Source organism: Pteropus alecto, unplaced genomic scaffold (assembly GCF_000325575.1).
Source record: "Pteropus alecto unplaced genomic scaffold, ASM32557v1 scaffold223, whole genome shotgun sequence".
In the NCBI taxonomy this organism is placed as follows: domain Eukaryota; kingdom Metazoa; phylum Chordata; class Mammalia; order Chiroptera; family Pteropodidae; genus Pteropus; species Pteropus alecto.
Window position 1 is genome coordinate 1,537,399 of NW_006434441.1, and position 27,927 is coordinate 1,565,325.

At 50.1% G+C, this 27,927-nt stretch overlaps 2 protein-coding genes across 10 annotated transcripts in view; one reads left to right on the top strand and one right to left on the bottom strand.

Moving 5' to 3' along the window:
• KANSL3 (KAT8 regulatory NSL complex subunit 3) overlaps nucleotides 1-19,092 on the top strand; it is a 41,436-nt gene extending 22,344 nt beyond the window's left edge. For 2 of the 4 annotated variants that reach the window (XM_025045030.1, XM_025045033.1), the window contains 7 exons: nucleotides 2,299-2,490; nucleotides 2,940-3,018; nucleotides 3,409-3,539; nucleotides 4,360-4,469; nucleotides 4,893-5,115; nucleotides 5,431-5,561; nucleotides 12,634-19,092. In XM_025045030.1, the coding sequence (XP_024900798.1) occupies nucleotides 2,299-2,490; nucleotides 2,940-3,018; nucleotides 3,409-3,539; nucleotides 4,360-4,469; nucleotides 4,893-5,115; nucleotides 5,431-5,561; nucleotides 12,634-12,783 (1,016 nt within the window). In that variant the 3' untranslated portion in view covers nucleotides 12,784-19,092. Of the gene's footprint in view, nucleotides 1-2,298; nucleotides 2,491-2,939; nucleotides 3,019-3,408; nucleotides 3,540-4,359; nucleotides 4,470-4,892; nucleotides 5,116-5,430; nucleotides 5,562-7,448; nucleotides 7,749-10,120; nucleotides 12,489-12,633 lie in introns of those variants that run through there. The other 2 variants (XM_025045031.1, XM_025045032.1) reach the window with 2 other exon arrangements.
• Nucleotides 19,093-25,082: 5,990 nt separating this feature from the next.
• ARID5A (AT-rich interaction domain 5A) overlaps nucleotides 25,083-27,927 on the bottom strand; it is an 11,480-nt gene continuing 8,635 nt past the window's right edge. For 4 of the 6 annotated variants that reach the window (XM_006909430.3, XM_006909429.3, XM_015587452.2 and 1 more), the window contains 3 exons: nucleotides 27,473-27,570; nucleotides 27,014-27,173; nucleotides 25,083-26,659 (listed from right to left, as the gene is read on the bottom strand). In XM_006909430.3, the coding sequence (XP_006909492.1) occupies nucleotides 25,424-26,659; nucleotides 27,014-27,173; nucleotides 27,473-27,570 (1,494 nt within the window). In that variant the 3' untranslated portion in view covers nucleotides 25,083-25,423. Of the gene's footprint in view, nucleotides 26,660-27,013; nucleotides 27,174-27,472; nucleotides 27,618-27,927 lie in introns of all 6 variants that reach the window. The other 2 variants (XM_025045055.1, XM_015587453.2) reach the window with 2 other exon arrangements.

The following is a 27,927-nucleotide window of genomic DNA, read 5'->3' on the forward strand; positions in this document are numbered from 1 at the left end:
GTGCCTCCAACTGGCCCCACTTTGATCCAGCTAGGTGGCCCCACGCTGGAGCCTCTTGGGCGTTGGTGTTTGAGGATGTGTCCAGGAGTGTGTATCATCTGAGGTTCAGGAGACAGACAACAGCCAGAGGTGGCTGTCACGTAGAGACACAGAGATGATAGGAGGCCAATCTGCTTGCTTCCTGTGTTTTCTTTAGCGGAGCCAGAGGGTCAGGACATAAACCCAGGCCTCTTAGGAGGTGGCCCTTAAGATTGGTGCCAACAAGGAGCAGAAGTGTGGGTGGATCAGGGAAGGCCAGTGAGGCCAGGCCTCCAGGGCCCATGTGGGTGCTCTGTGACCTGGACCTTTTCAGGTGGTGGCCAGAGCCAACTTCTGGGTGGGCAGTGGTGTCCCCTTAGGCTTTCAGTGTAGAGAGAGCCAGCATTTGCAGGGGATCTAGAGGGGATTAGTTGAGTATTTAAGGAGCTCCAAAAGGCTGATTGGTGAGCTGTGTCCCAGAATGTCCTGGGGAGACCAGCAGCGGTGGCCCCTGGCTCTGGCAGCGTCTTAGAGCTCATAGACAAAGGAGAGGGGTCTGTGATTGTTTGTGGAGCCCTTGCTACTTGCCATGCCCTCTTCCTGGCGCTTGACTTGATGTGGCTCTGAGCATCTCGGCAGCAGCCCTGTGTTCGGTATTTTCACTTTATAGATGACTCCGTGGAACTGCTGAGAGCAGAGTCAGTTCAGACCCTGCAGTGATTTCAGAAAAAGCCCTATTGACTATTTTCTAGAGCACTTTCCTATCTTTTTCTTACTTCCCCTCAATTTCTCCTTTCTCTGACTGGCTGTGATTCTGTAATTCTTTCTGATTCATTCCAGCACAGTTTGCTGCTTTTCTGAAACAAAATATGCTGGTGAGGAAGGCTCTTCCTCCTGGCACCTCCTCCTGTCTCTTTGGTGAGTATCGCTCTCTCACCTCCTCCCTCTGCCTCTCCCCACCCTATCTTCCCCTCTGTCCCTGTTTGGTTTCTTCTTGTTCTTTTCTCTCTGCCTTTTTCTATTTTCTGATTCTTTTTTTTTTTTTGCTGACTCCTTTTGCTTATTCCATAATCTTTGCTTTTTCTCTGTTCTGTTTGCTTCTCATAGTGTTTTTTTCTTCTTGTCTCTTATTGTGGTTCTTGGCTCTGCTTCTCCTGTGTGTGCCTGTGGCCATCGCCTCTGAGCCTGAGTTTCCTTGTGTGTTTTCCTCCCTGCCTTTGGTCTCCTGCTGCCATCCTGGCTGCTGCAAGCACATCAGCAACTTACCAGCATAAAACTGTAACTCCTTTCCCTCTTATTACCTCCTCCAATTCTGATTTTAGTTGACTCCTTTATCCCCTAAGCAAGCCTTCCGTTGGTTATGTGCTGACTATGGTCTAGAGTAGCTCCATGTGGTCCATGCCAGTCCTCCACCCTCATGTGACTGTGGTACCCCCACTCCCATTGCCTATGCTAAGAAGAGAGACTGGAGGTAGGGGGGCTTCTGGGTTTAAAGAGGAGGGGGTCTCCGAGGAAGCCTAAAGGGCAGTCTGAGTCCAAGCGGCTTGGCCTTGTACAGTATGAGTCTGTTTGATTCTATGTGTGAATAGGTGGCCTTTCTCTGTACTAGTATAGGTGACCTGGGGACCAGGTGGTGACATGGGCCACTGTTCCCCTTTACTTTTGGGCAGGAGCTGTACAGATGTGTTGGCTGAGATGCTCCTTGCCTAGGAGCACCTTGAAGCCAGTCTTAAGTCCTGGTGGCAATCCTTCTCACTCTCTGTATGGCAAATGAGCCCTCTACCCCGGGCTCCCAAGGCAGAGGAACTTGAGCCCTGTGACAGTCTCCAATGCAGAGAGGACTGGGCAGTCTGCTCTCCCATTGCTGCTTCCTGGCGATGTCCCGCCCTCCAGCTGTGCGGTGTTGGGGGCAGGCCTGCCGGGCCTGCCACAGGGCAACTGGTCAGACTCTGAGTCCGGAAGACCTGTTTAGACCCACTGTGGGGAATCCTCTGTGTTTCGCTTGGCCTTTGCTAGTTAGGGTCAGGGCATCTCTTTATTGTTTCCACAATTCAGAGTCCCCTTCTGACTCCAGAACATGGGGAGGGATAGAGGTGGCACCATTCTCTGAGAGGGGTGAGAAGGGACTGATGCAGTGGCTGTCATCTTTGAAGCCTGACCCTGTGCATAGCTGATTCTTCTGTGTGTCCCCACACAACTGTGCTCGTGTGAGTCTGTCCTATCAGTGTCTGTCAGGCTTTCTTGAACCGCAGAGGACCTCACCCCAGCTCCATCTCTTAGTTCCCATCTCATCAGAACAAACGGAGGAAGCAGAGAAAGAGGATCTGAGGGTCCAGCTGAAGCGGCACCAGCCCCCTAGCCCTCTCCCTGGCACAAAGACCTCCAAGCGACCCAAGATCAAGGTGTCCCTGGTCTCCCAAGGAGACCCAGCTGGAGGGCCCTGCACTCCTTCCCAAGGAGGAGCCTCAGGAGGTGAGTTCCTGGGAGGTGAGTTCCCATGGCTGTTTTAGTAAACGCTAATCGAGCTCTTTCAGGGCACCTAGTGTCGCCCTCTCAGGCTGCTTACTGGTGGCTCAGCCTCTACTTCACTGCAAGAGGTGGCCTGTGGGGATGGGAGGCAGCGACCTGATCTGAACTAGGATCAGGGAGGCAGGATGCGGACCAGAGGAAGCTCTGGGGCCATTCAAAACATATTTTGGGGTTTGTTTTGTTCTGGTTTGGTTTTGTTTCTATCAGAGATAATAAAACATTATAGAAAGTTTAGAAAGTAGAAAGAAAAAATAACCCCGTTTCTCCTTTCTCTTTTATTTTTCATCTGCCAGTCTTTGTCCATAATATCTTGCATTTGCCTAGCTTTGGAACATGGAAGGTAGGCCAGATAGGACTGACCGGTGGCCTTGGGTTTTGTTTTGCGGCCACAGGAGGGAAGGCCATCACAGTAACACTGGGGCAGGTGTCAGCAGGGTCCAAGGAGCTCACAGGGCTTCTCACCACAACCAAGTGAGTCCACTTCTTGGTTTCTTTGGCTCTGCTCCCTTCTTTCTTTTTACCTTGTTCTGGTCCTCTTAGTGCTTTGGGAAGATGGTGGATTCTGGATTCTTTCATTCTGGGGCATGTGGCTTCTTTCGGAGTGGGATCTTTGTCTTTCTTTTGGGTCAACTCAGAGTTCATTTTTACCTGGAGTTTGCAGTGCATCCTGTAGCTTTTGCTCCAAGGCCTGACTTTTACAAGGACTAGAGGCCAGATTCTAAAGGCGGGATGAGGAAACCAAAGGTTTTGGCGTTGTGCCTGTTGCTGACACCTCGTGGGCCCCCTCTGTACCCGCCCTGTGTTGCCAGGGTCTGCTGCTCTCTAACCTTTGGATAACGGAGCTCCTGTCTTTGTGTACAGGTCCAGTGCTTCTGAAGGGGGTGTCTCTGCTGGCCCAGCCTCCTCGGTGGCCTCCAGCAGCACTGCACCCAGTGCCTTGCACACACTCCAGAGTCGCCTGGTGGCCACCTCTCCTGGCAGCTCCCTCCCAGGTATCTGGGGGTCTAGCATTCCTACCTCCAAGCAGAGCCTGGGCTGGTGCTGGAGGGCGGTCCAGGAAAGCGTCCTAGGAGTAGGATCTGGAGGACACTCCTTGGGGTCTTGGACTTGTCAGGGAAGGTTGGTATGGAGCTGGGATTCCTTTCATGTGAGTGGGTGAGGGACAGTTCTTGGCCTTAGTGTGCAGTGAGGAAACACTCCTGCGTGCAGGCACACTGCGGGGAGAGAGACTAACTGGTAGGAGAGGTAGATCTAGTGTTTCCTTTTGGTGCTTTTAAACATACCTGATGAGCATCAATGAATGAGACGCTTCTGCCTGCAGGTGTCTCCTCGGTCCCTTCACCCCCACCCAACACTGGAAGGCCAGGTGCTTGAGCCTAGCATGACCAAGGCACTGCAGCTTCCTTTTTCCTTCAGGGGGCCTTTCCTCTTAGCTGTGAGGCCCCTGGGCTGTGTGTAAAGTGAATTCTTTTGTCTTAAAAAGGCCTTACTCTTCCCTGGGGAATTTACAGTTCAGAAAAGTGAGATTCAGGTTCTCTTGGGTTTTCAAAGCTGTCCAGGATATAAGACAGATGGTTTGGAGCAGGTTGGAACGTGCAGAAGGAGTTGAAGACCGTGGGTCTGCACGTACCCTCCCTTGTGTGGGCATCCAGCATGTGTGTAGGGGGAACCCTTGCCAGCACCTCCACAAGTATTGGGAATGTCCAAGGGGTAGGACATGATGTTTAGTTGGTTGTTGAGGCTCGACAAGCATGGCTGCTCTTGGGATAAGCAGTTGAGCTTGTGCTGATATCTGTCTTTATCTTCTCTTAGGGGCCACGTCAGCCAGCAGCCTCCTCCAAGGCCTTAGCTTCAGCTTGCAGGATATCAGCAGCAAGTCCTCTGGCCTCCCAGCAAATCCTTCCCCAGGGCCAGCCTCACAGGTGCACATCTACCTCCTGCTGGGGCGGGCAGGTGTGGGGAAGAGGCCTCCTCAGCTCAGTTTTGGCAAGGCCACTGGGTCTGTCTGCAGTCTAGGTCAAGGACAGACAACCTTTGGCTTCCCAGCTGAGGGCCATCAAAAGCTAAGGCTCCATCACTTACTACATGACGTGGGGCCAGTTTCTTGACCTCTCTGTTTCTTCGTTTCCTTGCCTGTATCTGTAAATTGAGGATAATCGTCCATCACAGAGTTGTTTTGAGGATTAAATAAGATAACATGTGGGAACGCCTGGAAGAAAGAGCACCTTGCATACGGTGGCACACATACATACATAGTAGCTTTTAACAATGTGCTGTTGGCCCTCCACACTCGGACATGGTTGTTGGGCCACAGCGCTGATCACCTGGGCTTGTGTGTCCCATAGGCCACCAGTGTGAAGTTGCCTAGCCCCATGCAGAGCCTGGGCGCCATCACCACAGGCACCAGCACCATTGTCCGTACCATTCCTGTGGCCACCACTCTCTCCTCCTTGGGTGCCACCCCTGGTGGGAAGCCCACAGCAATCCACCAGCTGCTGACCAATGGGGGCCTTGCCAAGCTGGCAAGCAGCCTCCCTGGCCTGGCGCAGATCTCTAACCAAGCATCAGGTGAGTCTGTCCTGAGAACATGGGGACTCCCAGATATGGGACCTTCCCATTCCACGTGGGCAAGGTCTGCTACTGTACCCAACCCCACAGGATCCTGGTGTTGACCCTGAGGGATTCAGCTATGAGGGTTCATCCCCCAGAGAGGTGGAAAGAACACAGCCTGCTTCCTGTTGCCTTGCAAACTGACAGGACGCAGATGACCCAGCTGGGGAGGAGGCCGAGGTGGGAGGCCAAGAGGGGTATTATGTGGGAAAGAAATTCCCCAGGAAAGGCGAGTGGGGATGTGACAAAGAAACCTACTTCTCTCTCTCTTAGGCTTGAAGGTCCCTACCACCATCACCCTGACCCTGCGTGGGCAGCCAAGCCGGATTAGCACACTAAGCCCCGTGGGCCCAGGGGCCCCAGCTGCAGAGCCCACCCCCCAGGCTTTGCCCTCCAGCTCGCAGGTGAGTGCCCCTGCGGAGATGCGGGACAGTCCACGGCACGGAGACCTCAGTGCCCTAGGCTTGCAGACCAATTAGATTCAAATGCAGGCTCGCGGTTCATAGCTTTGGAGCTTGGAGCAAGTCCCGGACATCTCTGAGCCTCCTTTTCTGTCCACTTACTGCACTGTTGTGAGGATTATGTGCGTAGAGCGTTCAGGGGGTCACTTGGTGACTAATGTCTTTGTTTATGCGCCCTCCATCCCTTTATTCCCCCCTCTCAGCTTTGTCGTGCTGAGGCTCCCCAGCACTGTGCCCTTCCAGACCTTGGCACCCCTTTGTAGGGCACAGCTAGGTTTCTGTGGCTCTCACCTGAGAGTCACCATCGGTTCTCCTTGGCCGATCCGATTTCTTTTATGGCCTTTCGAGTGAAATGTTTTTAATCTTGTGATTGAGAGCTACCTCAAGGTCAGAAGTTAGAGAAAACCGTAGTTTGCTTCTAGAGTGGGGTGTGCTCTCCTTTGGCTCCCACTGTTTCGTCAGGGCCTCCTGTGCGGTGTGGGGAGGTGTTGCACAGCCTGTTGGCTGGAGGCCCTGGTCCCTGCATCTCCACCCTGCCCTGCCATGGCACCCTGTGTGCAGGGGCTTCCTGACTGGGCTAGAGGCTCATCTGCAGAGGGCACTTCTGCACTCACAGGGCTCATAGCCACCCCTCCCCACTGTTCTGCACAGCGGTGGGGTTGTTCCCATTTCTTTACTCGTTTCTCAATTATGAAGCTGGTCATTCTTATTTTTAGTAATCCAGACATTACAGGAATAATACAATTTAGAAAGTAAAAGTTTCCCATGACACCGCTCCAGAGATGGTGTCAGTAGTTTGGTATCCATCCTTCTAGATACTTCTTTCTGTACAAAGTTTTTTTTTGTTTATATTTTTTGACAAAAATGAGATCACAGAATATGGACAGACTTGTATAACTAGGCTTTGTTTACTGAACATCGTGACGTGTTCTCCTATTGATTGCAGAGACCGTAGGTGTCTTACCTGTGGCTGCCTGAATTCATGGGGCAGGTGTGGGAAAACGAGTGTCACCACCTCCTGTACAGAGTTGGATTGTGTTTTGTTTTTTTGATTCTATGCATAATGGTACAGTGAACACCCCTCTCATGATCTGTGCACCCTGGGAGATTGCTGCAGGTTGGAAACCAGTAAGCCAAGAGTACGTGTACTCACCGTCTGGCAAGCTGCTGCCTGGTTGTCCTTCAGAAGGACTTGCTTGTTCCCAGTTTAGGCCACAGTGTTAATGAGAACAGCTATTCTCCTACGGTGTCAGTTGTGGAGATGAGTATTTTAATTTTATCAATTTGATGGATAAAAAGTAAAACTACTTTAATGTGCGATTTCCTGATTACTTACGAGGTTGTATGTCTTTTATGAATTGCCCATAGTATTCTGTGTTTGTTTTATAGCAGCTGTATATATTCAGGTGTTATTCCTTTACCTGCTGTACAAATTGCATGTGTTTTCTTCCAGTCAGTTGCTTGCCTTTGTTTAGTTTTTTCTTGTTATCAAAGTGTTAAGTGCTTGTCTTTTACCTTTGGTTTCTGGCTCTTTTGCCATACAGGCATTAAAAAGATATTTTTTTAATAGGAAACACATTTATTGAAGGCAAACTCTATCAGACAAAGTGTAAATACTTTTACATGGATTATTTCATTAAAAAGTTTTATACAGTAAAATCTTTAGATCTTTTCCTTTTATGGTTCCAAGGTTTTTTGTTTTCAGAAAGATCTTCCCATTGCAAGAGTATAATAACCTTTTTGCATTTTCTTTTTTTATGTTTTAGTTTTCTAATTGTGGTGAAATATATATACACACAATTACCGTTTTACCTTTTTTTTGGTTTACAGTTCAGTGGTATCAGTACATTGGCATTGTTGTGTCACCATCACCACAGGCTGTCTCCAGGACTTTACATCATCCCGTATTAAAACTGTTTTCTTATAAGGCTTTTGTTTGTTTTTTTTACCTTTAGTTTTTCAGTACAGTTGGACCTTATTTTTATATGCTAAGTGAGGAAGGGATCTTAACTGTCTATGAGTTCATTCATTTGACATCGGTTCTCATTCTAGATTTCTGTGCCCTTGACCTATCTGCTGCTACATAGGCTTTATATAATTGTTTGATAATGCAGGCCCTCAAATTAAGGAAGTACCCACTGTGTTTCTAGTTTGCTAATATCCTCTTTATTCTTTTCTTGTCTCTTGATAAATAGTGGGTTTTGAATTTTTGTTGCCCTTTTTTTTGTTGCCCTTTTGGAAATGGATGAGATGAATCAGCATAAACATTTCCTTGTAATCAGTTAAAATGATGAATTACTTTACTGTTTCCTAGTATTGAGCTGTCTAAATTTCAGATTTAGTATGTCCTGTTCTTTTTTTGCACGTGCCTAGATTTATTTTTATTGTGCACACATAGGAAAGAAGACACTATAAAAAGAGAACAAAACAACAAAAAAAGAAAGAAGCCCAGTGCTTCAGAGGAAAAGCACGTGTACTTTTATTTTACTTAGAATTTTGGCCTCTGTGTATATCAGTGAGGTTGGCCTGTGGTTTTCTTCCCGTCCGCCCCCGCTTTTTTGTGGGTGTGCTCTCCTTGTCCCGTTGTGCAAAGGGAGTAATTCTAACCTAAAAGAATGCAGTGGGAAGTATTTTATTTTTTCTCATATTCCATAACATTCATATAGCACAGAAATGATCAGCTTCTGGTGGCTTGCTGGAAATGACCCGTGCACCACCAGGCCTGTTTTCAGGTGGCCCTAACCCTTGCTGACAGCATGGTGACGCATAGCTAGAATCAGGTCTGCACCAGGCGGCACCCTCCCATTAGGTGGTCCGTCAGCTCGCTGTAGGGGACAAGGTACATGGGCTGGTTGGTAGGAAGAGCAGAGGTCACTGAGTGTCCTCGTTTGGGGCTGAATGGAAGAGCAGGAGTGAGGTCAAGATGTGATTTCTACTTGACGGCATGGACTCTAGAGCTTGGTCTTTGTCTCTGTAAAGTGGGTATAATTCGTGGGAGGATTCTGGTGGTACTTCTTTCCTTGCAGACAAAGGTGGTTTTGTTAGACATGCTGACTTAGAAGCTTAGCTTCTGGCAGTTACCTGTGTGTGTGCGCTCAGACTGCCAGAAAGTGTAACACCAGGGAGACCCCCAGGTTGTCAGGCCTCGTCTTCGGCGAACTGTATGATCCCAGGTAGATTCCTCAGCCACTCTGGGCTTTGGTTCTGTCAGCTAGTCTGGTGAGGCGGTGATTACTGTGGTGGAATTAGTAGGGGCTGTCTTGGAATCGCCTCAGGCTTTGGGAAAATGAATGTTTAAAGGTTGAGAAACAAACCACCCATTTATGACATTTATGAGATGATTGGAAATCTGAACACTGACTGGATAATTTTTAATATTAAGGAATTGTTAAACTTTTTATGTTTAGTTCTAGTGTTTAAATTTGGAAAAAATCCCCTTTAATTTTGGGATTACATATTGCAATATTTATGGATAGAAAGAAAAATGTTTGTAAACACCAGCTTCTGAGATTTGTGAAAGCACTTATCTGTTTCATTTCTGGCACTGGTGGATATTTACTGTTTCCTTCAGGGAGCTGGACTGTTACGTGTTTCTTACAGCTGAGAAGCGGGGCGGGGGGGTTACGTGTTTCTTACAGCTGAGAAGCGGGGTGGAGGCTGCCGTGCCTGTGTCAGCATCTTGAGAATGAGTCCTTGCCTGTGATCCCCAGGTCTTTCTCCTCTCTGGTCACACTGTGGCCTTGCGGCCACCTCCAAGAGACAGGTCATTGTCAGGTGTGCTCCTGCCTAGGAGGGTTAGCATCTTTGCAGCCTGCCTGGGACAAGGTCAGCACACAGGGGCACTGTACCCTTTCTAGCTTTGGTGGACAGGCCCTCCGTCTTCCCCTCTCTGCTGCATTCTTAGAGACCTCCGGAGTTTTACAAAGGTGAAATCCAGGGAATCGGAGGAACCTCATGAAAAAAGTCCAGCTCTCTCCCCTGCTTCCTTCCCCCTGAGCCACAGGGCTCAACAATTCAGGCCGTCCTCCACACTTAAAGAGTAGACAGACTGAAAAAGCAGTATCGCTAGAACAAGTATGGGAACCTCCCTTCAACTCTGCCCCCCTGACATTCTCCTCTGCTTCCCTGCATCCTTTCCTGCCCTTGTGCGTGATGTAAGTGCTCACTCTGGGTGAGCAGGGGTTATGCTCTGGTGCTTGGTGTGGATTGTCTCATTTAACCTCATGACTACTTGGTGCATAGGTGCTGTCCCTTGTGGCTCACAGGTGAGGAAAAAGAGGCTCAGAGCATAAGTAACTGCCTAGAAAGTGGTAGGGGACTCTGCTGCAGTGTTCGTGTTCTCTGAGCCACTTGGCCACTAGAACACATGTCCTAGTGCACCCAGCTTTTCCCTGTTGAGAATTAGTTTGGCATAAATTCGCAGGGGTGGGATGAGAGGTCGGAGGGTCTGGGTGTGTTGGCCTGGCAAAGTTCTGACCCTTGCACACTACCTTCCCGCACAGCGCCTGCCTCCAGCCCCCTGAAGACATGTGCGACCATTCTCCTGCACCAGGCTGGTGATGGCTGTGCACAGGGAGCACCAGGCACAAGTGCTGTACTGCTGAGCTGTCCACTGGTCTGAAGACCTCTTAAAACAGTCATTTTCACCTCTCCGCCAACTGTTCGGGGCTGGGCCTCTGGGTCTTGGGAAGCTGCTAGGCCAAGTGACATGGTGCAGCAGGCGAAGCATCGTCGCCTGGCCTCTACAGGTCTGGTTCCCAGACCCCCAGGCTCCTCAGCAGATCTGGCCGTGCACGGACCAAAGGCACTTCTCCCCCAGCATGCTCTGTGACTTATTCCAAGTAGCAGTGCTGGACCGCCCACTGCACTTCATAAAGGAGCTCTTTCTGGAAGTCTGTGCCACCCCTGTGCCAAGTTGGGAGACATCCACATCGCCCAGGGCTGCGGGGGCTTGGACAGAGAGCCCTTAGCTGAGGACCGAGCTCATGCTGGCCCACTGGCTGGCTGGTCAGTACCAAAAGGGCTGGTTGGGGACACTGCTGTTGCCTTCCCCAGCAGCCAGGGGAGCATGCAGCTCCCTTCTAGGAACTACTTGGATAAACTGCTGAGATGGGAAATCCTAATTTCAAGCCTACAAGAGGGCAGAGAACTGGGCTGTTTACTCTTAGTTCCTTTGGCCACTGTACACGTGGGGAGCAGCAGGAGGTAGAAGCCAGCCTCTCCAGTTTTCCTCGTGCCAAGGGCAGTTCCTGTACGCAGAAAGCCTGCGAGTCCAGAAAGGCTAACGAAGAGCAATGGGACAGCAAAGCAAATGAACTGGCTTCAAGGAGGCGCCACCAAGTCTTATGGTGAAAACCATTTGGGTTTGACGCTTTTTCATCTGGTCCCTAAGGAATGGTGATTCAGCTGGAGGTGAGAAGAATTTGCCAAGTCAGAGAAGAAACCTCAGGCCCTGAAATCTCTGTCTGCAGTGCTTCGAGGGACTGTCCTGGGAACCAGGGGCATCAAGATGACAGAGGCAGTGCCTCCATGTTCTGTTTCTGCTTCCTGTGACTTGTCTTCTTGTGTAGAAGTGGGAAGTTCATTGGCATTGATGCCACTGTGTGGGACTCCGGTGCCTGCCGGGCTTGGGAGCTGGCAGTTCCTGGAGGAATAATTGCTAAAAGTGGCTCAGAGTCTCACCTTCTCCCCTCACGAGACTTGTGTGCAAGGTACTTTTAGGCTCAGCTTAGAACCCACTATCAGGAGCAGACTCCCTTCCCTTCCCTTCCCTTCTTTTCCCTTCCCTTCTCTTCCATCCCCCAGTCATGGTGGTAAGTTGGGCCACCCAGGTGGGACTCTGTTCAGTATCTATAGGTGGGGCGGGCCCACAGCATGCCACGGCTGGAACTGTGGCCCCGGTCCTGACCCATGGGCAGCATATAGCCACCTGCAGTCTGGCAGCCAGGAGGGATGTGCAGTGTGCAGGAGTCTCAGACAAAAGGGGGATATGTATGTGATAGTGGAGAGGGCATCTTGCACCATATCCTCCATCCCTGCCTCCTACAGAGCTAGTCTCAGTGGTGACTCATATAGCATTAGCCTGTGTTCTTGCATTAGCTGGTAGGTAACCGCTTTCTGAAATTCAGGTGGCATTTAATAAGTTTTAGGAAGCTATGAACTCTGAAACAGGCATCCATGGGTCAGGGGACTGATAACTTTACAGGTTACAAGACTGGTAAGAAAAAGACAGCACCCGAGAACAGCAGATTGTATGAGACCAGATGAAGTTTCTAGGGATCACTTAGGACAGACAGAGGGTCCTGAAGAGCTGTCACAACTCAAGAGTGCCACCAAGGCAGCCGAGAGGGGCTGCTCCTGAAAGATGCTGGCCCTGTGTACCCTGTGGTTGTGTAAACCTGGGCGCTTCCCGTGGAGACTTCCTGAGGCTTGCGCTGTACACCCTGAAGGATGCCAGAACTGGAGCAGGGGAGTTGTGAAAACACAGCTGCTGCTTCACCTTAGAGGGACGGGCTGAGGAGTCTTTGCAGTTCATAGATTTGTGTCCCCCAGCACCACACGTCTTCTCCACCCATTCTTCTTAGAATGTAAAAGGAAGCTTCCTCTACCCGTCAGCATCCGTGCAGTCTGTGACCTCAGATGGGGCTACTACTGGCTGGAGATGCAGAAGGATCGAGAAGCCTTAGTTAAATTCTTAGATGACAGATGCATGTTAATGCCCTGGAAAAGGTCCTTCTGCTTTGAGATAAGGGAAGACCTCTGCTGTCCTTGGCCCCACACTGGTTGGGTCACAGGCTGGGCTGCTGTGATGGTTCTGTTCTTACGTTAGCGAAAACGGTTAGAAAATAAAAGCAGCTTCACATTGTTCTAGCTTGTTCTCAGTTGACTCTGTGTGTTTTGTGGTAACCACCCAGTGAAGTGGCCCAGAAAACAAAAGCTAAGATGTAGTAATGCGTCTGATCGTCTCACTGATGCCTGGTGCCGTGAGGTAGGTCTTGTAATTCCCTTTTTACAGGCGAGGAAACTGGCAGAGGGCACACAGCAAGAAGTGGCAGAAGCAGGACTAGAACCCAGGCTGCCTGATGCCAGTGTCTGCTCTACTAGTCTGCTCTGTGCAGGGGCTCTGAGATGGGAGACCGGAAGTGGAGATCAGCCCAGGAGGTGAGGAGAGGGTGGCCTGGCCTTCATATCATCCTTTTCAGTTTACTTTCACCAGGCCTCAAGCGACTGCTGTGCCACGGTGGGGCCCTCATCCGCCTGAGTCAGCAGATGGGGTCCTTTGCCCTGGGTACTGAGAAGCTGAAATCCCTTTGCACATCTTACGCCTACCCCTCTTCGATATAGATTTTGAGGTGAATGAATGAATTCCAACCTTCAGATCATTTGTGAGTTTGTATTCAAGAGGATTGTCCCTCCTATCCTTAAAGCCCAGGCCCTGACACTTGGCGTTGGACCCCCTGTGGGTTGGAGCCAGTGTGATAGGCTGCTTGGTGGACTCACTTGTTACCATCTGCAGTGGAGACCTGATGCCTTCTCGTGCTTCCTCCCAACTCTGGCCTCACTGGCTCAGGGAGTCAGGAAGTGAGAGAGGAGGACTTGACTGTTCAGGTGATGGCTGTTTTGAATTTGGGGAGTATAGGGACAGGGCCATAGCGGTTATGATGCACAAAAACCTTTGTTACGTTCTTAGCTCCCTTTCTAAAGCCTACATGTTAGGAACCATTCGCCATCCAAATCAGCTCGTAAAGGGCCTCTCTTCTCACAGCAGGCAGGCTCGCAGGGGACCCTGACTGATGGACTTGCCAGGGACCAGTTTTCACCCTGTTGTCACGGGGCTTTTCAGCTTTGGGGCCCTTCGTGGATTGCCGGTCTGTCTTTCCTTTCAAATTCTGAAAGCAGTGAACTTGATAGCCTCGGTCCCACTCACGGTTAGTTCTGAGCATCTCCCAGCAGCCTGGTGGCAGTATCCAGGGGCTGGAGTTATGTGGTTCACATTATTACCTGTCCAAGAAGATAGAGGGATTTAAAACTACCCGTTGGGCTATTTAGAGGTGTGCATGTGTGTGTGTGTAACCTGCAGTGATAATACAGAGAGATCCTGTGTGCCCTTTGTCCCGTGTTCCCCAGCGCTTACATCTCAGTACAGTATCAGAACTATGAAATGATGTTAGTACAGTGTGTGTAGTTCTATTATCCCTGTACCTGCATCGGGATGTAGAACTGCTCACTACCAGAGCTCTCCCTCTCACTGCCCCTTCACAGCCACGCACCCTACCCCGCCAGCCTAACCTGTAGCATCTCTGCACAGAATGATAGACGAATGGAACCCTATGGTCTATAACCTCTGGAGAGTGGCCTTTTCGCGCTCAGCATAGTGTGCTGGATGTCCTTCCAAGTTGTTATGTGTTGGTTGTTCATTGCCTCTTGCTGCCGAGCGAGTGTTCCGTGTTGTGGATGGACCAGGGCTATCACTGTCCGCCTGCTGTGGGGCACCTCGCCTGTTCTCGGTTGCAGCAGTGACATAAAGCTGCTCCTAGCATTTGCAAGCAGGGTTTGCGTGAACATCAGTTTTCACTTGTCTCTGATAAATGCCCAGGACTGTGATTATTGGTTCTTTTAGAAACCTCCAAACTGTCTTCCACAATAGCTGTTCCATTTTATTCCCACCCATAATCTAGGAGAAATCTGGTTTCTCTGCATCCTTACCAGTCATTGACACTGTCTCTTATTTACTTAATAATAAAATTTTATTATTTAGTTAGTGATTCTAGTAGGTGAGTAGTGATACCTCATGTTTTTTTTAACGTGTCAAGGTTCGCATGTGGTCCTAGATATGGTGTGCTATCTCGATAAATGTTCTGTAGGCACTTGAGAAGAGTATGTGTTCTGTTGGGTGGAGTGTGTTGTAAATGTTAATAAAATTCTTTTGGTTGATGGTGGTGTCAGGTTTTTATGTGCTTGCAGATTTTCTGTGGAGTCTTTCTACCAGTTGTTGACAGAGTGGTGTCGAAATTTCCAACAATTAACCAGTTGTTGACAGAGTGGTGTTGAAATTTCCAACAGTAATTGTGGGATCGTCCGTGTTCCCTTTCAGTTCTCTGATTTTGTTGCCCATATTTTGCAGTTCTGTCATCTGGGGCATACACATTCAGGATGCCTATGTCTTTCTGGGGGTTGACCCTTTTGTCATGATGTGATGTCTCTTCGTATCTGGTAATTTTCTTGGCCCTGAAGTTTACTTTATCTGACATTCTGATGTCAGTGCCGAGGTCTGTCTCTAGCTTTTAATTGGTGTTTTTAGAACACCTCCATTTAATGTAATTATAGATGTATTAGGGCTTAAGTCAGGCGTTTTAGTGTTTTCTGTTTTTTGTTTTTGCGTTTCTTTTTCTTGCTTTCAAGTGGGTTACTTGAACATTGTTTTAAATGCCATTTTGATTTATCTGTAGTATTTTTGAGTGTATCTCCTCATATAGCTTTTAGTGGTTGCTCTAGATGTCACATTATGTATACAGAAAACTTACCACAGTCTGCTGGTGTCCACATTTACCAGTTTGAAGTGAGAAGTTTAACTTCCCTTTATATCTCTTTATTCTCTGCCATTTCTAAAGTTATTGTCTGTATCTGTTGAGAACCATGTCAGACAGAGTTATATGTTTCGTTTCAAACATAATTTAGAAAACTCAAGAGGAGAAGGAAAATCTATTGTATTTATCCATACTTTTATTTTACAGTGTTTTTTCTTCCTTCATGTTCCGGGGTTCCTACTTTGATCACTCCCTTTCTGTTTAGAGAGCTTCCTTCAGCCATTCTTTTAGAGAAGATTAGCTAGCAACAGATGTTTTCACTTTTCCTTAATCTGTATGTCTTGGTTTCTCCTTTATTACTGAAGAATAGTTTCACTGGAGGTATATAATCCTGAGTTGACTAGTCTTTCAGCACTTGAAAATATTACACTGCTTCCTTGGTTTCTGATGAGAAATTCACTATCATTCAATTTCTTTGTTCTCCTATAGATGAGGTGCTGTTTCTCTCTTTGTGCTTTCAATATTTTTGTCTGTCTTGGGTCCTCAGACTTGTCTCGGCACTGTTTTCTTTGGGCTTGTCTGGGTTTACTCAGCTTCTTGAATTTGCAGGCTTATGCCTTTTTGCCAAATCTGGGGAATTTTCAGCCATTATTTCTTCAGCCCCACCCTCCCTTTCTACTCCCCCAGACTCCAGGGACATGAACGTTGGTATTTAATTACAGCTCCACAGGGCCCGTGGGTGGGGTGGGAGTTCCAGCTCTCTCTGGACCTCTGCCGATGCCAACGTGGCCAGAATGGGAAGGGCTGCCTTGCTGTTCTTCCTCACACTGCCTCAGTTTACACGGCAGGGGCTCCACGTCCTGGTTATTCCTGGGCGGTGTGAGGGTTCTGACCCCACTAGGCCTTTGCTGATGCCACCCATGCATATTACCTCTGGGTAGAGATGGATGTCCAGGCTGAGCTTGTTGTCTCCAGCGACACAGCGGGGATGGAGGTTAAAGGCTTCATTACCATAACTCATTGGATCGAAAGTTTTGGTTTCCACTTGGCCTTCTTGAACACCAACCCCCGAATAACTGACGTTTGAAGAGACAATCACCTCATAAAAAGGTATCACACTGGATAGCACATGCCTTTGAAGCAGAGTCTTTGGAAGAGATGAACCAAGAAGTTCATACATGATGACTATATAAAAGGAGGTAAGGTTAGAAATTGTAAGATGAAACAACAATAAAGAAACACCAAAAAAGAACTAGATGTAATACCAGTTAGGGAACATATATAATTAAAACAAGGTAATGACGGGATGAAAAGAAAAAGGGATATAGCTGAAGAATGAATTAGTGAGTGGGAAGGTTACGCTAGGAACCCTACCAGAAGGCAGCAAGAGAAGCCAAGAAATATGGAGAATACAAGAGTCTTGAAGAGAGAAAATAAAACTAAGGAAATAAAAGAGAATTTTTAGGAATTAAGAGAATAAGTCTAACCCCTGTGCTGTATACCTGAAACAAATAGAATACTGAATGTCAACTGTAATTTTAAAAAATTATAAAATAAAAAAAATATGCCACAGAGTCTCAAAAGGGAGCAATAAGGAAAACCCACATGTGGACTGGACATACTATAGTCAAAGACACAAAATCCTAAAGGTGTCCATGGGGAAAATGCAGACCCATTGCAGAGTTCGACCCAGCCTCAGACTGACATGAGACATCTCAAAATGAGACTCAGATTCAAGAAGTCATTCATTAGTGCTTTTTATGTATTAAAAGGAGTGAGCATAGAATTTGAACATGAGGCCCTGATAAAAATGTCCCCAAGTGTACAGGCTTCAAAAGGCTGCCACTCAAGACTCACTGAAAGAAGTATTTAGAAAGAAATCCAGACATAGTAGCAAGAACTGTATAGGAAGTGAGGCACAAAATATAATCTATCTCTATCTAGAACTAAAATTCTAAGTAATGTGTTTGGGGCCAGGACAGATGCAAGGGCTAAAAAGAAAAGTTAAAATATGCTGAAACTTGTCCTATTGTGGAAAAATACTAAGAAACCAGTATGAGTATATGAGCATAAGAATGGAATTTAAAGCAATGATAACCACACTCAGAACAAAAATAGAATGTAAACCTTTTAAACCAGCAAAACTTGCTAAATCTATTGCAAAATTAGAAAAAAGAAATACCCTAAACAGAGAATATAGACTAAGTCCTGTGATAGTGATTATAGTAAAAGTAAATGGATTAAAGAATAGGCAGGTGTCTGATGGGGGCTGTTTTGTCCTAATCTTTGTGACCCAGGACCTTGGGCCCAGGAACCACCGGGGCAAAAGGCCAGGTGAATAACAGCTGGGAGGGACCTTGGGAGATGGTGCTTGCCCTGTTTCCCACACACCCACCTCACTGAATTATTTTGGGTTTTGAAATATGACCAAATCCCACCCTCAGTTTATGACTCAGGTCTGGGGTCAGGCCGTGGGATCCTCATTTTCCTAAGTGCCTTAGGTGAGCTTTGAGGATCTCTGGTCTCTGGCCCCTCCCTCAATTCCCAGAGGAGGGGCCTGGGTCTTAGAGAGGGGAAGGGAGTTTGCTAGGGCCACACAGCTGATGACAGAGGGCTGGGAAGGACCATGACATCTGGAAGGGCTCATTCTTTTTCTGGTTCTTAGCAGTAAGGTGGGGGCTCTCAGGGAGTGTTGGCTGTTTCCCGGGCTAGGATGCTGCGTATAGGGGACAGAGACGAAAGTCTTTACCTCCTGTCGAGCCCGCTCTAGCACAGGAAACCCTAAAACAACTTTCTGACAACATGGGGATTCTACACATGGCACTTTTTAAAATGTGAACTTTTTTACTGAAATACAGTGTACATGCAGAAAAGTGCATAAGTGTACAGTACAATGTTTTTTTCTAGACAACACACAAACACTATCACATTGTCTCCTCCTACTCCATATAACCTCTTCCCTGACTTCCACCACTAGAGATTAGTTTTGCCTGTTTTGAAACTTTACAATGATGTAATCGTGTACTTTTTTGTGTATGTCTGGCTTTTTTCAACATCACATGTGGGTCATCCATGTTGGTTTCACTTGGTCATTCTTAGTGTTTTATAGTGTTTCACTGTACGAATACATCACCATGTGATGTGTGGCTCCCAGTGTGGGGTCACTAAATAATGCTGCTCTGCACATCTTTCAGTGACTGCATATACCGTATGTTTTGGTGGGATGGAATTGCTGGGTTTGTAGGATTTGGTATGCTGTGTTTTCATTTCTTGGTTTTCTTTCCAAAGTTTTTATTATTTTTCCTTTTTAAAATTAAGATATTATTGACATATAACATTGTATTTCAATCATACAACATAGTGATTTGATATTTGTGTAGACTGCAAAATGATCACCACAGTGAGTTAACATCTATCACCACAAAAAGTTACAAGTTTTTTTTCTCCTGTGATTAGAACTTTTAACATTTACTGTCTTGGTAATTTTCAAGGACGTGATAAAGTCAACATAAAGTGTGGGAAATCATTCTGGTAAGACACAGAATCTTTGCCCTCCAGACAGATAAGTCAGAAGGTAAAGAAAAACCTTTAACAATTTCTTATTAGGAGAAGACAAATAACCCAAGAAAATATTGCCATTTTAACAAATTCTTATTTGGTATCAGTATAGTATTTAATACTAAAGCTCTTGTTGGAAATCTTGTAAATAAACCCATCAAATCTTAGCCAGCTTTGACCACTCAAAATTCCTTTCTGCAAACTCACAACTTTCTATGGCCATATACATTCCTTACAGTATAACTTCCCAAGGAGGCAAAAATGAAAATGTTTACATATATATATATATAAAATACATCTATATATATTATACATCTATATGTATACACACATATATATGGCCTTCAGTACCATTTAAAGAGGCAAAATAAACCTAAGATTATGCTTTTAACTAATGTTTCAGTATTTTATTGAAATGATTTAGGAATTGAATGATTATCAATTATTTAACTCAATTTAGAATCAGTCTAAGATTTTAAGTTACTTAAAGGTCTTGGAAACTGCCTTCCAGTTGACATACTGCAAAATATAACTAGTGTTAAAATAAAATTTGTCAGAATAATGATTTACTTTGGTTAAATATAAATTTTCCATACTCTTAAACTAAATGAAGTGATGCTAACTTACTCGATCAGTAAACCTGTGTGGGTTTAGTAAGAGCATGTCCCAAATAGGTAAAACGTAAGCTTGTACTATACTTAACACTGATAGTGCAGAAAAGACATAGCTGTTTCTGTTAAAACAGTATTAAATTAGTCTCATTTGCAAAAGAGTTCTGTAAATTATGTGATACTGAATTCGTAAAACAGTTGGATGAGCTTGTATAAGAATGCCTTTTTGCCACATTGAAAGCATTAGTGGTTCAATTTCCTTAATTCGCAGTGATTTTAGGAATATTCAATTTATAGAAAATCTTTTCTCTAAAGTAATTCTCAGTTGAAATAGAGGTCCTTTAAGACGTCTGTAATCTAACCTAATTTGATTATACTACACACTCAAGCACAGAAACATACAAACAGGTCTTATAGCTTCAATTTTTAAATTTCATCCATGTGTGAAGAGTACACAGAGAAGAACAAAACTCGCAGTTTTGAACACTTCGTATCGGTGGGCTGTTCACTTCCCATGGGTATGACTTCTTAATTGCTTTGAGCTCAGAGAACACAAAGGAGTAGCAAACAGAAGCTCATTGTCTTTCACCAACAGGAATGTGACCTCTAGAAGTCATCACATCCATTGGTCACTGCCTCCCAGGGCTTCCTCACTAATCTATGTGTCATGTCCAATTGGTGGTAGCAAGAGAGCTTGGGAGTATGATTTTTTTCCTAGCTTGTACCTTGGGAAGATGGTTCATAATGTAGGAGAGGGCAACACGAAGGGGCCCAAACGGCTTAGAAAGGTGGTAGAAGGCCATTGGTGACAGAGCCCCACAGCACTTGGTGTTCATCGTTACCTCCCCTCCCCCGCAGGTCCATAGAAGCCTGCTCTCCTGGGGCGGACACATATCTATCTATCCATCTTTCCCTCCCTCTCTTCTCTCTTCCTCTTCCTCTCTCTGACTTACTCCAAATTCCGGTGTCTGATCTGACTTCCCCTTACTTCCTGTTCTGGCACACAGACTGGACAAGGCCCAACAATGGGGCAAAGAAGCCGGCAAGGACTGCCTTGTAAACTCCAGGCATTGTTTGCATGCAAATGACAGTGAGGTTTCTCCTAGAGTAGACTAGCCAGACCCCACTCTTGGACCTAGTGCTTGAATAGAGCTGAACTCAAAGCTGTATTTCCTGGAAATTCTGGAGTGATTACAATTCACTACCTGGCAAGTCTTCCTCAAACCAGAGGCCCGACTTCCTGCCTAGACAGAGTCCTTCACTTACCTGTGAGATGGAAGCTCAGGGCACTGCGAGCTCCTTGCCCTCAGGGGTGTTCCCTGGCAAAAGTGATGGAGTAGAGATCCCGGCCCCCCGAAGGTCAGTACCCTTGTGCTGGCCGTGGAGGGCTAGTAGGCGGCCCAGCTCAGCACAAGGCCTAGCAAGTCCTCTCAGTCATCATTGACTTGACAGGGGCAAGGCTCAGCCCAACACCACTGCTGCGGCTACTGTCTGGGACCTACGGCTGAGGTCCCTGGACGTTCACCACAAAGGACATCTGGGTGACGGATGGTGTTCAAGTGGCAGGTAGCAGGCATTGCATCTGGGTTCATGGGGAGGCTACTGGGATTCTTTAGACTCCAAGGAAGACTTGGGATACCCAAGACACACAGGGCCTTCCTGGAGCATGGCTGCGACCCTGAGCCAGCTCCATGACAGGGACCAGGTCAGGCTGCACCACTCTGGGGATAGCCGTGGGCTCTCTGTTGCAACCCCAGTAGTGTCAGCAGTCAAAAGCAACATTCGATCATTACGACTATGGCTCGGGTATCTGTGTGAAGGGGCACATGTCAAGATGTTGATAATGAGGTCGATGCAAAGTCACACAAAGCCAGGCCAGGATTGTTACTGATTCAGTTTCAACCCTTGAGATCCTGACTCACCCTTCGGGGAACAGGAGCGCCATGTCTTAGGGTGGTAGTCTTGGGGCTGGGTTACAGTGGTGTGCTCTTGGCACTGAGGCTGGACTCAGCCGCAGGCAGACTGGGACACCATTCTACAGCCCATGTGTCATAAATACGTTTACAAGTTACTTGGAAGCCTGCTCTCATGACCCCCTTTCTTCAAAAGGGCAACGGATGTCCTTTATAAGGACACCAGTTTTATTTGGTTAGGGCCATACCCCATGGCCTCGCTTAACCCTACTTGCTTCCTTAAAGGCCCCATCTCCAAACAGTCACAGTGGGGGTTAGAGCTTCAACACTGGAATGGGGGGTGGGACAAGTCTGTCCATGACAGATGTCAGTGGCCAGAGCCAAGTCATGGCTCCTAGCTGCCAGGAGACTGGGGAAGTGGGGAGCAGGACTGTCATGATGCTTCCACCACTCATGTCCCGTTAGTCCTAGGTGGTGCTGTAGACTCAGTTGAAATTCAGCTAGCAAGGACAAGGGGATTTGGAATGACTGTTTTAATTTACCAAGTACTGATTTTCTCCATACCCAAGGCCACGGACCCCATCGCAAAAGCACAGTGGTTACCCTACAAATGACACTGCAGTTGTTTCACTCCAACTCCACTCCTAATGTTGGTCACAATTACCCCTGTCCACACAGCCCATGGTGGAAAGACTTTTTTTGCGATGGGTGAGGAGTGGGGAGCCTACCTGGATTTCTCCCAAGAAGCTGCCTTCCTGATTACTACCCAGGCATTGACTCAGCAGCTCACAGGCAAGTGATGCCCACCCGACCCCCTGCCCAGGCCCTGCTCATGTGGGAGGAAAAGCAGACGGCTCTGCACAGGACCTGGCTGAAAGGTGGCAGTGGGGCGAGGAATTGAGTTAGCCTCTTAGGTGGTCACCAGCTAGTCATCATGTAGATAGCGACCCTGGCAGGTGAACGTACCCCTGCCTGCCCTGGGCCTTGGCAGACATTGCCAATCAATTGCACACTTTTACACTGAGCCCAAAGCTGCAGACAACTCAATCAGTTGTCTGCAGCTTTGATCTTCCTCCCCACCCCGCAACTCCCTCCAGTGACTGGTGGGATGAATTCTAAGAGCCTGAGACAGGAGCCCTGGGAGAAGGGGGAAGGTAGGAGGCAGCCATACTTTCCTACCCAGGAGCCCCTTCTCTCCCCTTGGGGGCCCCACAAACAGGGCTGGGCAGTGGCTGCCACTTGCTGTGGGCAGGTGATATTGGCTTTGCAGGAGCGGCCAGGGGCCAGAGGAGCTGGGAAAGTCCTCTGGGAACCAGGAGTCTGTTCAGGGACAGGTCACCTGCCTTTGCCCAGCACTAAACCTCTCCGCGCCTCACTCTGGGCACAGCGCAGAACCTGGAAATGACCGTGCTAACTTCATAGGTGTGCCGACGTGGCCCCGGGAGGGGCAGACGCTGCAGACACCACAGGAGTGAGTGTGATGGGGACCTTGTCCAGACCACTGCCACCTGCCCTGCTAGCCCATAAGCCAGGGATACTGCACGGGCAACATGGCAGTGACCCAAGTCTGCCCTGCCCTCCTGGCTGGAAGCCCACTGAGTTTTCCAGCAGTGACATCTTTGGAGTCATTTGCTTAGAAAACTGGCCTTGGCCCATCGATGACAACAAAGAATGGGGGCTGCTGTCTGTTTCTGAGCAATGCAGGACTCCAACTTGATAGGTGGAAAAGCCTGAGCCTACAGGTGGGTGGCCTGGCTGGGGCTAGGCCCCTTAGGGTAGGGGACAAGAGGGGTAGTGAATGGGCAGGTACACCCGGTTCAAGGGGCAGAAGCCACTACCCAGCTCCAGGCTGTGGTCCCATATGGTCAGAAATTCTCACTGCCATCAACAGCTCTAATGGCACAGCCAATTTGAAAGGGGTCCTAGAAATGACCCCAAATAGTTTACACCCCAAAGGTAAGTGCTCTGCCACTCCTGCTGGCCTGTGGGTCCCTGGGCAGTCAGAGACTGTCAGGACCTGGCAGGTAACACACATGAGTAAGGATAGTGAGCCGACCTGCGCCACACCTGTCCACTCAGGCAGCAGTGCCCAGAGGCACGTGCAGGCTGCCCTTCCAGGAGCCAGGCTTCCTCCTGCTCAGCCCAGCTTGGTGGCCCCACCCCCTAAGTTCCAGATCTCAGAGCTTTTTCCCATTTGTGAGGACAACTGTGAGGAGTGAGAAAATCATGCAGAGCTGGCACAGTGGAGCTGTGGGACAGGGCGCACAGAGGCTTTCAAGGAATCGTGCCTGCATAAGGCCCAGGAGTTTGCTGACTCCCAAGCAAGGGCGCAGCTTTCTTCCAGAGATGGGCTGGACACTGATGCCCCATGCGGAGTCTCCAGAGCAGCCTCCAGAGGGCGCCACAACCACAGCTTTGAGCAGCCGGTGCCCAAGTCCAGCCGCCGGGAGCACCTGGCTACCTCTGTGCCAGGAGAGGCCGCTGTGCCTTTGAAGATGAGGGGACCCCAGCGACCCTGCCCCATCCCAGGTAGGACTCCACACATTCTAAGTAGCCCAGCACCTAGGGCACCCGCAGGGAGATAGCAGAGCACAGTCCTCTTACCCCTCTGTCGACTACCAACCCCGAGGCTGGGAGAGGAGGGAAGCACCCTGTGGAGTAGGGGATGGAGGCCACACAGCTCCTTGCAGCTACCTGGGCTGGTGCCTGGCAGTTACCGGGAGGTTGGAGGGGGGTTTTTAGCAGTGGTGACCACCACTCTTGACTTCCATACTGCTGGCACCAACTTGGAGAGCAGCTCCCTCACCTGTGCCTGACTGAGGCCCTCAAATAAGAGGTAGGAGGCTGAACAAGATGGCCTTCAGCCCTGGCAGCCCACTCCCTGGTGCTAGACGTGTTGCATGGCCCTCCTCTGAGTTGTCATACTCAGTGATGGCCATGGGTAAGCAGCCCTGTCCCTGTCCCTGGCTTCTGCTCACCTGGCAACTAAGGGAGGCCATACTAATTGCCCCTCCTGTGGCTTGAGGTCACAAGCATCCCAGGGATAGAGTGAGTTCCAGTGGTGATAGTCAAAAGCCACCTGCTGACCAATCTGAGGCCCAAGTTAGGGGCCTGGCCCCACGCCCACCACCACAGCCTGCGGGGCATGGTGCCTCTGCAAGGCAGCCTCCCTTCCAGACAGGGACCCTCTTCTCCCCAGAGCCCACAGGGAGGGGTGTTGGGCAGTAGGGTGTGCAGGAGCCCCTGAAGCCACGTCTGAGGCAATGCAGACGCCCAGGCTCACTCTGGCCCTTCCACTCCCCTTTCCCTCCAGGCACACCCAGTGGGACCTGGCCCACCTGTATGCGTGGCAGGCCAGTGGGGGTGAGTGGGGGCTCAGGAAGGGCTTAGCGAGAGCCCTGCGAGTCTGTGCCACTCCTGGGCAGGCCAGTTCAGGCTTCCCGCTGGCATCTCAGCCCTCAGGAGCTCTGCTAACAGGAGCCTCCTTCTTACCAGGACCTTGTGGCTCAGCTCCCAGTGCAGGAGTCACCCCTCTGCTCTGCCACTTACCTGGTGGGGGAAACTGGACAAGTCACCGGCCCTCTCTGAGCCGCAGGCCCCCATTTACAATGACGAAGGTAACAGGCAGTTGTCCTGAGGCTCCACCAGGAAAGTGAATTCAAGGTGCAGGACAAATGTCACAGCCTGAAGTAGGAGCAGGAGGCTCTTCTGCTTTGGGTCCCACCCTTCAGTGGGGTGGCAGCGTTCTGGATCCAAGTGGGTGCTAGGCAGTCTTTCCACTTGGCTCCCTGTGCTCCCACAAGTATGTCCCCACCTGACATTCCCACAGAAGGTCACACCATCACACCTCAGAGCTGGGTGGGTTCACACCACGTTTTATTGGATTTCCCTTGGGCACCTGGATGCCTCAAGCTGCTATCCCTTACCCATCCCTGGCCTCTGCTCCCAAGGGCCCCAGCTGGGAGCTGCTGGCCCTGCACCTGTCTTCTCAGGGCCTTCCAACTGGGCCCCAGCCCCCGGCAAACCCCATCTTCCTTCCACCTCCCTCTGTGCCAGGCTGTCCTGGCAGGGGCCCGTTCCTGCTCAGGCACAGTCCAGCTCTTCTGTGGTATAGGCTCCGGCACAGAGCCCACTGGCAGTGTCCCCCAGCGCGGGCCACATCAGACCCTCCACAGCACAGCACTGCGGGCTCCGACCTACAGCTTGGTGTTGAGGTGAAAAGAGAAGTGGGGTGCTGCATAGGTTGTGGCAGGTGGCACATGCCACGCAGACGAGGCTGGGCAAAGTCTGTGGCGGAGGGCACTGTCGAAGGATGCCTGGGGGAAGTGCATCAGGCCAGCAGCCATGGGCGAGGGTGCTGTAGTGGCCAGGAAGTGAGCCGGGAAGGCTGGGATGACCAGAGGGCTCAAGGGGAGTGTGGTCTGGCCCTTTAAGGGATCTGGGGTGCTGGCAAAGTTCAGTGGGCAGCGCAGCATGGTGCCCCTGTAGGCCTCTGGGAGTGCAGGCCCCAGGGCTGGGCCCAGCAGGCAGGAGACAGCCAGGCCAGGCCCCACAGACTTGGCCCCACACTCCTTGGTGTCCACCTCCCTGAGGAAGGGTGACACTGCCCGTAGTTTTTTGCCACAAGGGGCAAAACCCTCTTCCTCCCGGCTGCGCTTACTGAGGCCTGGGCTGCCAGGGAAGGTGGGCAGGGGCACAGGGCTGTCAGCAGAGGCTTTGGCCATGGGGGTCACCCAGCAAGCTTTGGGCGTGGGACAGAGGCTGTCCTTTGTGGGACCACCTTTGCGGAATGCAGAGGGGCGGCTGGCACCCCCACCCCACACCAGCGGTGGCTCTCTGGCCGGCAGCCCCCTCTCTTGGCTAGAGGGCCCCAAGAGCACCCCATCTTTGAGATAGGAGAAGAAGTCCCGGGGGTGCTGGCTGATGGGCTTCAGTACCTTGGAGGGGCAGGCATGGAAACAACCAGTGAAGATGGGGGCTGGAGGGTGGGGGCTCGCCTGAGCCTCCTCCCTGAGGTTGCCACCGGGGGCCTCTGATCCCTCATGAGCGGCCAGCCGGTGCCTGGGGTTCTCGGACGGCCCTCCTGGATTCGAGGGACTTTCCGGGAGGTGAGCAGCTGGGGACACCTGGGGCTCCCTGTTGGGGCCACCTGCCCCATGGAGACAGCCCTCCTCCTGGCACTGCAAGGCTTCTGCCTTGCTCACCTGGGCCAGGAGCTTCTTTTTGGCCAGTGGTGACATGATGCCATGTGTCCCTTTGCAGTAGAAGCTAGACAGGAGCCGCTTGTAGGCCTCAGGGCAGCTGCTGGCACCCATGAAGGGCAATGAGGACCCAGAAGCTGGGCCTGGCTGCTCCGTGGTGTCCCGGGAGGACTCCTGGCTGGGGGGCCTCACCAGGTCTGTGGCATCTGTCTTAGTCTTTCCTGGCATCATCTGGAATAAGAAAAGGCCAGGCCTCAGGACTGGGTAGGAGCCATGCATCCTGTTCTGGGGACCTGGTGACAGCAGGGCTCCAGGGAGAACCCCAGAGCCTCTGCTAGCCCTTCCAACACCTCTGTGCAAAAATTTCAAAAGGTGTCCAATCCTCTAAATACACACAGCCTGATGTAAGGGCATGGGGCTTGGGAAATGGGATGCAGACTGGAGTTCAGACCCCACGTGGCACAACTGGTTCTATGCAGGGAGCACTGCAGTCATACCACAATGCGGACAGGTGGGGCAGGTAGGAAAGGCGGGGGACAGGGAGGCCCAGGGTCAGCTGGTGGTCTGGCTGGGCTAAGTGCTCACCTGGCCCACTGGCTTCTCCTCCTTGGCCTTCTTCGGCCTCTCAGTGGCCCCATCGTCCCCCCGAGTCTCCTTGGCCATCTTGTATTGCTTCCTGGGCTTGGAAGGGGGCAGCGGCTTGTCATCCTCCCCTTTTAGGTGTCGCACATATGGAAGGACCAGCCTGGGGAAGAGCTGCAGGTCCACCAGGCAGCACAGCCAGCCCTCCCACCTCCTCCCTGCAGCTGTGGGCACCCCTGAGGAGAGTGCACACAGGCAACGCCAGGGCTACGCTCGCCATCTGGTCCAGGAGGCCTGCAGCCTGGCCAGCACTCCAGCGGCAATGAGCAGAGTGTAAGGCCTGCACCATGCTGCCCATCCTGCCCTACCCCTGTACACGGCAGAATATTCTCCATCACCCACCTCCCCACTGCCCCCATGGCTCTGCCTGCCCAGCTTTCCTATAACTGGTCCCCAGCGCACCTCTCGTAGTGACGGCGCGTGCACGTGGCCGCACTGGTGCTGCCAGGGCTGCCCCCTAGTTCGTCATACACGTTCTTCCAGAGGCGGCGGCCAGTCACCTATAAGGGCACCACGTGAGGATGTGCACACTGGCGGCGGGGTCTCACTAGGCAAGGATGGGGGCAAGGACAGCAGTTTTGCAGCTGCTTTTCCATCAGAGAGGTGAGAGGTCGGGGCGGGGGTGCTCCTCAGGTGGCAGGCCATTCTCCCCTCAAGGCCACATGACTGCTGGCCCACACAGTTTTCAGAGCTCGGGGAGAGCAGAGCAGATGGTGAAGAGGAAAACCTGCTTCAAGCAGCAAAGTACAGAGGGCAAGGCGGGCCCTCGCCCTCCACGCAGCATGCAGGAGAGCTGGGGAGGGCAGGACTCAGCCCTGCCTCCTGTTCTTGTCTGGCCAAGGACAACTCGTTGGGCT